This window comes from Acanthaster planci, linkage group LG02 (assembly GCF_054643075.1).
Source record: "Acanthaster planci isolate LZ-2023a linkage group LG02, COTS_SCS, whole genome shotgun sequence".
NCBI lineage: Eukaryota > Metazoa > Echinodermata > Asteroidea > Valvatida > Acanthasteridae > Acanthaster > Acanthaster planci.
Window position 1 is genome coordinate 11,003,295 of NC_141778.1, and position 13,264 is coordinate 11,016,558.

The 13,264-nt window shown below is 40.8% G+C and overlaps 1 protein-coding gene across 2 annotated transcripts; it reads right to left on the minus strand.

Moving 5' to 3' along the window:
- Positions 1 to 1,071: 1,071 nt before the first annotated feature.
- Positions 1,072 to 11,818, minus strand: LOC110978234 (sodium-coupled monocarboxylate transporter 1-like). 2 transcript variants are annotated; one of them, XM_087132666.1, is made up of 15 exons: positions 11,465 to 11,818; positions 11,130 to 11,195; positions 10,971 to 11,022; positions 8,781 to 8,848; positions 8,530 to 8,684; positions 7,438 to 7,578; positions 6,984 to 7,113; positions 6,677 to 6,765; positions 5,862 to 5,974; positions 5,636 to 5,703; positions 5,209 to 5,295; positions 4,848 to 5,071; positions 4,599 to 4,702; positions 4,362 to 4,489; positions 1,072 to 3,834 (listed from the first exon to the last, which is right to left on the minus strand). In XM_087132666.1, the coding sequence occupies exons 1-15, from the start codon at positions 11,816 to 11,818 to the stop codon at positions 3,766 to 3,768; spliced, it is 1,848 nt and encodes a 615-aa protein (XP_086988792.1). In that variant the 3' UTR covers positions 1,072 to 3,765. The 2 variants fall into 2 exon arrangements, with proteins under 2 accessions (XP_086988792.1, XP_086988791.1); XM_087132665.1 differs by having other exon boundaries at positions 4,599 to 4,705.
- Positions 11,819 to 13,264: the final 1,446 nt, after the last annotated feature.

Below are 13,264 nucleotides of genomic sequence, written 5' to 3' on the forward strand. Positions count from 1 at the left end.
ATGGCAAGAGTGGGACTAGCGATTTGAATGCAGAAAGCTTCAAGTTCAAACTGCCAGGCGTCTCTTGAAAGTGTGTGAATGACGCACTGTTCTTTCTTTTCATTTGGCAGGGGATATCCTTGGTCTGACCCAGAGTTAATGTCTGTGGTTGCAGCCTTACGCGTGTACTTGCGGTGGGTTGTGCGAGTTGAATTGATTATTTCCCCCATCATAGTCTTAGGTTGAATTCGGGCGGCTTGTTCTCGTATGTTCACTAAAAAGCTCGATTTCGTTGTTCGTGGGTCGGCCGCTCGAACGCCGGGAACAAACAACCGGTTAGTTAGTTAGTTAGTTAGTGACAAGCAACATGCAACATGGCGGCGTCCATGTAGGCTACGTTATTCGCGAGTTAATGTTTGGATGGGCTGAATTCTTTTCTATATAAACAGGAACATTCATTTCTGTGTTACGGAAAATCATTTTGCAAAACTTCCCATTGTCGATGGCTTTGGAAGCCATCTCTTTACTTTTTGCAGTTGTTCAAAAATCAAAATCTCACGAGTTTTTCCGTGTGTTCCTGTAAAACCCTGACGAGGAGGTGATGTGATCCTGTTCCGAGAACAGTGTTCTTGAGTCGTGTTCCCGCCGTTCGAGCGCGAGAACAAGAAACCGTCCTTGTCAAGACTATTGAACAGGCCGCCCGAACTCGACCTTAGATGTAATGTAAAATGTATGTTTTATTTCATCACTGTCATTTTAATTTTTTATATTTCTGGTTCATTTCAGCTCATTGAGCATCGATTATCTGATGAATTCTAGCGCGATAGGCCTAAAACAAATGGATATATACGTGCGCATTCATTCTGGCGCGGGTCGGGCACCCATTCATCGGGATTCGTTGCATTTCTGCAGTCAACTTATTGTGCGGCGCTAAAGGGTATTTACCTGTGTGTGTGACTTTTTTGCCTTTTGCCAGGCTGATGTGACGCAAAATTGGAAAGAAATAGCACCACTGTCCTGGTGAAACTCACGCAGGAAAAAGGTGGCCTTAGTGTTTGGCTGGCAATTCAAGATATGACAAGCTAGGGCAACTTTCTTTTCAATTTCATGTGTTAAGTGTTAATTACCTCATTTTAAAATCCTCACTTCCTCAAAAAGGATGTCGGACAACTCGACCGTTTGCCAACTCAACGTCAGACAACTCGACCGTTGAGACAACTCGACCATTGTGACAGCTCGACCGTTTGCCAAGTCGTCCGTTAGGACAACTCGACGTTGACAGAGAGACAACTCAACCAGTTGCTTCACATATTAGGCCTATACAGTCGTTTTCCCTGTTCAAGATCGCAAAATTATTCAGTCAGATTGCAGCTGTACAAAAATCCTTAATTCCAGTGAAATTTAGTCACTGTCCTCCTTGTGTGGTAGGCTAGAGATATCATGGTTACCACCAAATCAATTTCAAATTTTAATTCGGACGTACAGGATCGATGAAAATGGTGACACTTTTTCTCATTCTGGATCGGTTTCCGGAAAGTAACGACGCGAGCTGCAAATCTATTTTCAGCCAGAACCATTGTAAAAAGCTTTTCTTTTAATGAAAAATTTCTCAATTTAAAAAAACTTGGTTCATAAATAAAAATTCTAATGAATTAAGAAAGGGATTTTTTCAGCTGCACAAGCTGACAAACCCATTACGTCACGACATCTCTGCAGCGTCCGTATAGCGAGATGACTAGTATAATAGTATAATTGCGTGCATGCACTTAATGTGCGATCCAAAACTGGGAAATAATATGCGTTCAGTTTCTGCCAGTTTTTAATAAAACGCAACTTTGACAGTTATTTTGAAGTTAAACAGACCTTAGATGCAAGAGTTTATATGACTGTTGAGTATGAAAAAAAAAGGATTTGGGATCGCTCGCAGTGAGTGACATATATCGCTCTAGACTATTCGTCATTTTTTTCCCGCTACCGTTCCAAAATGTCAAAGCGGGAATCAGAATTTTGGCCAAAATTTTCCGAAGCCAGTTTTGTTCAACAAGAACTTTACATTTCACTTTAAACCAGAAACTGTCTGAGAATGTAGAACTGAAGGACAATACCAAGGAAGTGGGTTTTATTTCAAGCTATGCGGAACTCCGGGAAAATGACTGTAATGCATACGGGCCTTATACTAGTACGTGCAGCGCAGGTGCAAGATCGGTTAATTGCGCAAAGACTTACTACAACCACTATTTTTGTACTTCCCTTAGAAATTGGGCTTGTCTGTATTTACATCATGAAATTCCATCCCATCATTAAAGCATACATGTATATTATATTATTTTACACCGTTGCCTCAGTAGACGACTGTGCTGAGCAGACAGTCCTAACGGACAACTTGTCCCAACGGTCGACTTGTCCCTCTTTTACGCCCGGACGGTCGAGTTGTCTCAACGGTCGAATTGTCCGAAGTCAAGTTGGCAAACGGTCGAGTTGTCTGGAACCCCCTCAAAAATACGCATGCAGTAGGCCTACTCAAACTCTGGTCTCGGGTTTGAATGTACATGTAGTTTAACTGACCGCCTCTAGCTCTATGCAATAGGCCTTGCAGGTGTTTGTAAAATAAGCAAAATACCCAAAGATATGAGCCAAAATCCCAACTTTCCTCGTTGTGACACTCATATTGTAAATAACCTGTGAGATCACAAAATATAAGCATGCACGCTGAAATATAGACAGAGTTTTGCACTCAGTGCATGGGAGAAACAGACAAGGTCAAACCTTTCATTTTCGCATTAAAAGCATGAAATTCTCCAAACTCTAGTATATGAACTGAACAAACGCCTGGTTTTCCCCTCGTAATGAATGGAAAAAAGCCTTACACAGCATCATAAAGCTGCTAACTTTAACCATCAACATTGGCTTAATAGCTGTCTTTTTCAATAGAAATTCTTGGTTTTTCCCTTAGAAAAATCTACGGTGGCTCTTAGTTTACATACTTTGGAGTCCCTTTTGTTTTCCAGCACAAAAAATTGCATTAAAATAATTAAAATAAAAAAAAATTTGCACAGATTTTATTAAGTTATTATAACGACTAAGATGTAAAGTAACATCTTTTGCTTAAATGCAATGTTGTTATCAATTTATATTAAAGACACTGGTACATTGAATTTCCAACTTGCAAACTAAGGAATATTCCTATGAAAACAATAACTTCAGGCCCTATTCAGTCCTATTCATCTGCCACTTTTGCATTATGGTACCTTGAGGTAATGAATATTCCAAATCTAAAAAGTGTGCGAGAACAAACCAAATGCATGCAGTTTCAGGTCAGTGAATGAGAAAAATAATACCTTGTTTTCTTGCATAACGATTTCAGATCAAAAGTTGTTAACCTGAATTCACTGAACAGCGTCTGGGACACATTCTCACCTTCAGTCGAGCGAGTTACAGTAACTCAACCCTTGCGTGCGGTTATCATGACAATTTTTTAAAATGCGTCTCTATATGCACCGTAAAATTGGCCTTCTTTCATTGTTTTCTGCAAAATGACAATTTCCCGGCCCAGAAAGAATAATTCAATAGGTAGTTTAGCTCAATAACCATCTTCAAACTAAGTAATGCTTTCCACCAATAATTTCTTATTTATGAATTTTTGATCGAGACTCATTATCGACAAGTATGACGGCAATAGCAGAAGGAATGCTGGAATCGAGATCACATGACGTCGATATAGCTTGATCTTACAACAGGTCCGAGTCTTATTTCTGGAGCCTGTCCCGGCTGTCTTTCACACCCGGATCACAGAGAGGTTTCTTCCGACTTGTGCTGTTTCAGCAGTATGTCGGATGCATTCATCGAACCCTTTTCCTGGGGGGGGGGGAGATTAAGAAAAATGAAATGATAATGATGTTTTAATATGATGCCTACTACGACCACTATCGAGCTTGGCCACATGTCTGCATGCCTTTACGATTGCATACTAGCAAATCAAATAAAATGTTCATTTGTTCGACAAGCTATCCCAGAAATACTTTCATCAAGCAGGCAGCTGCAATTTTACCGTTCTTTTTCACCGATTAGCCATGTGATAGACGAAACTGTAATCCAACTTTTGTAATCCATTATTCAAAAATTCAAAGGATCCAAGAATCCCAGCACATTGAGCCACTGACAAATTTGATGATGCCTAAATCGAACCAAGATGAACGCTGTAATTATATTCATTGCCTTATGCAGTAGACAGTATCTCAAGAGGGATGCACGGGAAGCACGCAGAGGCTGATACCGTACAACCCCAAATGTGGCTACAAGATAGATCTGCCCCTGTAAATACTGTGCCACCTATTATCCAGCTTTAAGAACAGTCTTCAACCAATGTGTGGAGGTAGTTTTACCTCGAGTTCTTCATCTTCACTTTTTACATATGATGACACTCTTCTCCTTCCTAACAGCCATGCGCAATAACACCAGTCAGGCACCTGGACGTGCAATCTTGGATCCACGATTCCTTGCTCATTGCCACCTGATGATGATCGAAACGAAAACAGGAAGGATACAGTTACTGTCCTCGTTTATGAATTCAGAAAGGATTCGCATCTTTATCTGAAAAGCAGATGATATAATGTGCTCACCGAAAATAAGGGTGCTGACAACGCCAACTAAAATAGACAAAACGCACGTCAAAGTTGGGTACCAAACTCTTGACACGGAATACAGAGGCCCCAAAATTGGTCCACTGCTGAAAAAAAACATGTACAGGTTAGGCCTACATACTGTCAGCCGTAGATGGACAAATATCTGACAGATTTCTGTTCAATGGAGTTTCTGGTTACAATTTAAAATCAAAGATTCTTGTTTGAAATTTAAACGATAACACTAACCTTTCTACTGTTGGTTCAACAGTGGCTAAAGAACTATTCAGGTATTCCGTCACAAATCCGTTCATTACGTACTGCGTTACCACGGTCTCTGTTGTCACGTTCATCTCATCACAGCCTTCTGTCGATAAAGGCAATTCAGCATCAGACGGTCCGCCGTGAATAATGTTCCCAACACCCAGCCATACACCCACAGCAGCTCCGACCACATAGGAAGCGAAGGCAGCCTGCAAAGCCAATGCCCGTAAACCTCATGTTCGTGCATAAGACCATTTTAGGGTTGTGGCAAATACGCACCATATATCTCTAATAAATCAAACGAGCAATTTCAAACCAATGTTTCTGTCGTCTTCGTCGGACAAACCTTTGAGCCACAACGAGGGTAGAACGCCCCTAAGAGGTACAAAGCCAAAACCGGACCATTTGAGGCACCGCCGATAACAAGCACCGTCTGCGGAATATAAAAACACTGGCAGATCTAGGCTCATTTAAATAGAGGAATACAAAAGAAAAGACGGGGTGGCACGGCCCCACTTCATTCCTTTGTACCTACTGTATTTTAATGAACCTGATGATTCCCTTGAAAAATTTCAGCGGTCAAAAGTCAATGGTACACATAAACATTTGTCGGTGTATGTTTATATTTCCTTGATTTTAGTTCAAATCAAACAATAAAGCTTGGAGAGAATAAGCAGCTTGAATATAGGATCTTGGAAATTTCAAACATCTTTACGTTGATGTGTTTTCGGATGGCTAACCTGTAAAAAGGCTGCTATTGCTTTTTAACTTACAGGCGTGACACTCCCCATCAAGGGCACCAGGAACGCCATCCCAAAAGTAACCAGTGCGAAAACTGTAGCTGAAACACATAAACAAATGAATTCTTGAAAAACAGGGGCACTTATTTCACACAAAAAAACACATTGTAAACAGTTGCTCAAAAAAGAAGAACCAAAAAGGGAAACTTTGTATTGGGCAGACTATAGGCCCACAAAATTAACAGAATGTGCCTCATACCGATGATCTTCAAGACGAGTGTGTATCTCTCGTCACTGAGGGTCTTCCAGCAAGGTTTGACGAGATGCTCACCTAGTAAGGCAGCTACGCCGTTCAGCACAGACGACAAGGTGCTTGAAAGAGGAAAGATACCAGTTTGGAGATTACCTGAATGCAGTTAATTACAGTGGCATTCACACAAAATATTGGATTCAGAGCCTCAAAGCACATGACCAGGGCAGGAGCTCAAACGATTTCTGGCCAAGATTAACCTGATCACAAATTACAAGACTTTTTTTATTTCTTGAGAAAATACTGCAGCGTGCCGACGAGCCTTCAATTAGCAGGTCATCCAGATTTGCTGGAAGATGAGGTGGACCTGGATTCAGCCTTCCCGACAAGTGGCTATCGGGAAAAAGGGAACGTCGCTCCGTTTGGAGGAAATCTACCCTCAAGCCCTGCAGGCAAGAATTGGCACCCTGCTATATAATAGACGTCCTCATGTACGCCGGCTTGTACGCATGCTTGTACGCAGGGTTAGCGATATGACACAGCGGCCTTACTGCATATGCTATTCAACATAGACCGCAGCGACAGAAAACGAGAGTTAAAGCAAAAACAAACAAACAAACAAACAAACAACCCAACAAACAAACCGGGAACTACGAAAGGTCCGCTCGGCGTGCACGCAGGCGTGTCAGCAAGGACCATTGCCGCGGGCACCACTATCCTGCGGTTGGTTGTTTGTCCATAACCCAGGTTGGTTACAATATCAAGAACTACTTACTTCAGTAAATAATTCAACAATCACTTTAAAAAGAGCAATTCTCATTTACCTTAAAGCTGCTCCAAATATGCCAGATAACAGAAAACCAGCTACACCTGGTGCCCCTCGGAAGACCTCAGTAATAAAGTAAGGCAATATCTACAGACAATCAAACACAATAATAGGAAAAACGGGAATATTTGTAACCAACAAAATAATGACACTGCCGATCTCTGTAACTCACTACCAAATATCAATCTGGAAATAATCTTAACAATACTGTGGACGAATGCATGTTTGACATCGGCCAAACCATACACTATTCAACTGAATGTAATCACTGTCCACTTTGAATGGACGTTGGTATTGAGACTTGCCTCGTCCTGTTGAGCGAGGAGTCCCTGGGTATAGGGGTCGCACTTTGCGTAGTAAGCGTAGATGGTTACCCCACCCAGAACACAGAGGAAAGTGAAGACGGTTGATCCAACCATGAAACCAATCAAAGCGCTGATGAGAAATGGTAGGGTTAACGGCTGGAGTTTGTATTAAGAATAATGGTTGTTGTTAATAGTCAAGTCATTTCAGTCATCCCATCTATTGTTACTGACCAAAAGCTGTTCCTTGCCGAGAGGAACAAAGAATCTGATAGTAATTTTCAGGATTGTTCGCTTCAAGAAAACAATTCCTTGCCAAAAAAACACACTGAACATTGCCAAGAAGCAATTTTACGAACCAGATATAACTTGTTATGCTTCTTGCTTATATACTGAGTGACTAACAGCGCTTCGGAATGCAAGTGGAGTCACAATGTGTCTTACAGAACTAACTCACGTCTTTGCCACGTTGAGGCTCTTGCATGCCAGATAGCGTTGGACCATATACTGGTTGCTGATGTGCACAGTGGCTGCAGTTCCTAACTGGCCAATGAGTAGTCCCCACACAGTGTAGTATTCAGTCGGATCGGGGCTGATACTGTGGTTTTCAGGAAGAAAATAACAATTGAAAATAGTCTTTCAATATAAATACTTTGACAAATAGTCTTTGAAATCAGAAGGCGGGCCCGGAGTGTCCTCAGGTTGCTTGTCAGTTTAAGGAATTAGTTTCAGTGAGGTGTCATTTTTAAAAGATATGTTTCCACTTTTACGGAAAGAGTTATCTATCACTCGTAATGCTGTCAGTATATGGCCTGGAAGACGGATGTTATAAATGACTTAAACAATTATTACATGTGCAGCTTGATATCCACCCCTTGGGGACCAAGAGAGGGCGCACCTTTCCCAGCAACGGAATCTCTTTTGGTGGGAACTGCACTTCGCTGGTTCACCGACTGTGCGACATGCAAGCGTTACAAAAATAAGGTCGAGTTCTGGCGGCCTGTTTGTTGACTTGTTCTCGCTCTTGAACAGTGGGAACACGATCCAAGAACACTGTCCTCGGAACAGGATCACACATCACCACCTCCTCGTCAGGGTTTAACAGGAACACACGGATAAAGTCTCGAGATTTTGATTTTTTTTAAAGCCACAAAAAATTGCGAGATGGCTGACAAGGCCGGATACAATTTGGAAGTTTAAAAAATTAACATTAATAATTTTCCAGAAGACAGAAATGCATGCTCCTTTTTTACATAAAAGAATTCAGCCCAGTTATCCAAACATTGACAAGGACTTCGCCGTGTTACTTGCCACGAACTGCCTGCGTTAACAGGTTGCACGTTCCTGACTTTCGAGGGGCTGACCCACGAACAAGAAAGCCAGCTGTTCTTGAACATACACGAACAAGCCACCCGAACCTGGCCCATACCTATATACACTCCCCAAGAAACATTGCTCTTTTCAGCCGATGAGGAGGTACTTCTGCTCGAGTTAGAAAGATGCAGCCATGTACGTTTTTGTAGTAAAACTTTTCGCAAATGAAACTCACTTAAGCAACTGTATCCGTTGCCCCTTTTCGGCGATTCTCCAGACGTTCTCGATGCCACCCATCTCAAAGTTTCCTTTGATGATGACAATGATGATGGTAGAGAATATGACAAGCATCTGCAGTGTGTCTGTCCACAAGACCGCCTTCATGCCGCCCTTTGTGTCCCAAGAATACAAAATTCATTCACTCTTTTCACTTTCATAAAGACACATCAAGGAAAGTTTGCAGTTTTTAAGGAATTTAATACTTACAATGACTGTATAGACGGTGCATACACCAACGAGGCACACCACAGCCAGCGAGTAACTTACACTTGTGACTGAAGACGAAAACAAGAAAACAAGACCAAGTATTGACAGCATGTTTTCGCTCTAAAGGAGGAATTCTTGGTTTCCGGGAAAACCGCTCGACAGACCAAGCAACTTCATATGTTGTAAGCAAACTTTTAAGTGATATAGATGATAAGAAATTTACAATTGGGATTTTTTTTTAGATTTTAGATTTTGATACTGTTAACCACGACATTTTGATTAGTAAAATTGAACATTATGTTGTCCGCGGGACTGCGCTAAACTGGTTTAAAAGTTATTTAAGTAATGGAAACAGTTTGTTTCATATAATTGGGTTAATTCGGATGCTTATGTAATATCTTGAGTCCCGCAAGGTTCAGTATTGGATCACTTGTTGTTTTTGCTTTTTATCAATGGCATCTGCAATACATCAGATATTATATCTTTTTGCCTTTTTGCAGATGACACCAGCTTTTCATACAGTCACACTAATGTTGATACAGCCGTTCAAAATATCAATGGAGAGCTTATCAATATGAATAAGTGGCGTTTAGCCAACAAGATGTGCATTAATTTACTTAAATCAAATTACATGATATTCTGTGGAAAACATAAGAGGTATACGCAAACTATTCCATTTGCTGTAAATGGTACAAACCTGAAACAATCAAAATGCATTCGATTTTTAGGTATTATTTTTAATGAGCATTTAACTTGGAAGGACCACAGTAATGATGTAGCAAGTAAAGTTTCAAAAATACTGGCATAATGAATCGCTTAAAATTTTATTGACCAAGCAGTATTTTGCTTGCCCTATATAATTCCTTTGTTCTTCCGTATTTGAACTCTTCCATAATTACATAGGGTGGAGCTACGTAATTTGTTAAATAAATCCTTAAGTTGCAAAAAAGAGCTGTACGTATCACTGATAAGACTGGTTATTGTGATCGTACTACTCCATTGTTTGCCAAATTTAAATTCTACGTTTTAACGATTTGTACGAATTTTTTTGTGTAAATCTAAATGTTGTCTAGTCGTGGTATTTCAAGTTGGAATAAACTTAATGACGTTCTAAAATCATTGCCAACTCTGCCTGCATTTGCCAAGAAACTGAAAATGACACTACTTAATACATATTTGGAAACTTTGTGATGCCACCAAATTATTGTACAAAGTACCCATCAGACAGATAGATTCAGCCATGGCTAAGTCTTGCTTCATTCCTGTATATCTAATGTTTGTATAGTCCTTGTCCTTGTCAGTCCCAGGTCGAGGTACAAAAGCTTTTAGCTTCACCCACTTACCTAGATGTTGCCCTCTGGTTTTGTGCTCAAGTGTTAATATTATTTGTCCTGCGTAATAATTTAATTGTTTAAATGTATTTTGAATTGAAATATGTGCATTCTTGTCCTTAAGTATAGCAATGTACAATCTATGTGTCTTTGTAGGGCAATGTTGAAATAAATGTTGAACCTAAAAAGAAAGCCATATGACGCATAGTTATCAATTTTTAATTATGGGTTTCGCCCGACGTATGAAAAACCCGTTACTAAAAAAAATTACATCTCCCCAACGCAAAGTACATCTTGAAGCAGCTCGATTGTTGCAGAGTTCCACATGACCATTGAAATTGGTAATCCAGGAAGTGCTTGGTTGTCATTATTATGCATGTTCATTTAACAAACACCTGATTGAGTGTTGCACACTGAAAAACAGGGGCATTGCCTTAATCACGGGAGATTGGGGTATGAATCCCCTTCCTTGACCAAGGGGTGGGGGTCGGATTATCCCCCTCTTTCTCGTGGTATTTCGAGGTGATTTTTGACTTAACAGCCACATTGTATTCGATAGTGCTGCAAAGGGGAGAACATTGCAAAAGCTTAAACATGCCACTTTGATGCAAGGCAAAGTGTTGCAGCGAGCTTATAGTGTCATGTGGTACATACCTAACACCCCCCCGCTTTTTCAAAAATTTTCTCGGCCGAGTATTTTGACTGAAGTCACCCCACCTCCAGTCTGTCGAACAGATTGACGCCACTGCCGCACAAAATGGAGAGGTAGGCCTTAACATGCGGTTTTCTCGAACCACATGCGCATCCCGACCAGGCACATTTCTTGTCCCTGCATGATATCGTACATTTTAAATCGTACCTGCCGTTGCGGCTACGCACACTGCAAATGTCACCAAACCCATGTACAGAATCTATCAGATGAAACAAAAGAAAAAAGGTCAAGGCAGTGTTCCCATCCATTGCAATAAGCACTACTTGATAATTTCAGTAATAAAGTGCCATTACCAAGCATACGTACCGCAAAGAAAATGAAGGCGAAAACTCCACATGCTAGTACAGCCCTGTTGAATCTTAGTTCCAAATACTAGTAAAACCAACAATGACAGTAAAATTAGTTTGATAGACTTAGACTAGTTTGATAAATGCTGAAACTCAAACCACGGTCTCATACACTCAAATGTTTAAGGTACTGGCGTAAGCCTGCATTTTAAGAGCCATTAGAAGCAGTTAGGATTGCTGTAATTGACTATTAGGAGAATAATATTTGATGAAAAGTTTGCTGGAATTAGTTTGCCAAGTTCTATGGTAACAGTGCAATTCAGGTGTTAATAATTATAATCTTGAATGGCTTACTTCAAACACAGATGTTATTCCCATGTTGTAGTACAGCGGCACGAAGAAGTACAACGAGATGAACCCGCTGAACACAACTGGGGCGGCAGCCCACACGCCCATGGTGCCTCTGAAGTAGACATCTGACGGCATCCCCTGTAGAGAGATACCGGAGAAGTAGCTGGCCAGGAGAGAGAGCGTGACGGGGACCACGGTCATACGGCGGTTGGCCAGAATATACTCGGCCGAGGTGTGCTGCCGACCGCCCCTCAGACCGTAGTAGAAGCCGATAGCAAGAGACGCTAAGAGCATGGAACCACAGACGGCGTAATCGGCGGCCTGAAACGCATGCCGCTCTCCCGTTGGAGTTTGCATGGCGTCTGTAATTTGTTGGTGCCCACTACAGTTAAACTCAGGTAAAGTTGTTTAATACTCTTTAGGTAACACAAAGTACTCCATACTTCGCTAAAGTGCAGTCATGCACTCGTTTCTTCGATCAGTTGTGCACGACAGAGGCTTGAAGGAATAGCTCTGCGAACATTAAGTTGCCGGCTTCCAAGTCTTGGAAGAACGTATGCACTAAAATGGGGCTGCTAATAAAAATACGTACACTGTTGAATGCTTTGTTTGACTTTGAAGTGAAAAAAAAAACACAAACAAGACCCAAAGGACGTATCTAACAAGGATGTGCAAAATAATACAGCAAGGTCGACAAAAATAAAGCACACCAATTGTAGTCGTTCAGTACACATTTGTTTGATAACCTTTGCCCTCGGAACAACGTGCGACCCCAGTAATCATTGAGCAAACATGTAAGGTGCTGCACTTGGAATTGACGGTTAAATGTATCTACCCATTGAAATTTCGATCAGCTAATGGCAAAATGCTTTATAGCACACATTCGATTTTATTCATTTGTAAAGAGTTCACTTCGTTATCAGGATTTAGGTACATATCCTACTTTATACTAGCACACCATTATTTGGGGTGGCTGTTGACTTCCAGCAAATTAGTTGATCTTTTAATTTCCCCCTGAGAAATTTAAACAGTTTTGAATTTTGCTATTTTGCTATTGATATTGTTTACATGAAAAATTCATTCAGCCTGGTCCACAATACCGTGTTAATTACACATACAAAATTGAAAATTTTAAACAGTCGACTGGTAAAAATTAAAAAATATTTAATTCAATAATCTTAAATGTTAAGCCCCCAAAAAGTCTTCAGGTCAGCGAGCGCGTCGCCGTTGACCTGTGCTTCGGCAAAATAAAAAAAAGTTGTCAAAAAAGTAAAAAAGCTGCCAAACTTGCTTAAAAGACTGAAATGCTTCAACTGTGTAATTTTAACGTGTTTCGATGGGTTACGGTTGAGTAATCCTGTACAGTAAAGGAGTGACGTCTCTCTAGTTCCCGATACATTGAGTCGGGCACTCTTTTTCAGATGACGTCATTTCTGTATCATACATTTAGATCTGGGAACCAGACAAATGAGGTGGTCTTATGTCCTGTGTACATGTACAAGGTGAATGCTTTTGAACAATTAAAAAGCCGGGGGCAGTCTATTTTAGTGAGGGTAGTGGCTGGCGTTGCATGCACATGCAGTCGCGATGGACATCGCACTTTATACGTACATCATTTCCGCCAAAAAAGTGAGGGTAAAAAAAAAGCCGCGTCGCTGCACCAATTTCAGAGCCAACTCCTAACCGGAAACCGGAGACTTTTTTGGCCTTGTGTGGCTTAAAATAGTTGAAGGTTTTATAGGCCATATCTTACAATAATATATTTAATTTCTTTTTCAAAATATACTCAGTTTCATCCACTAC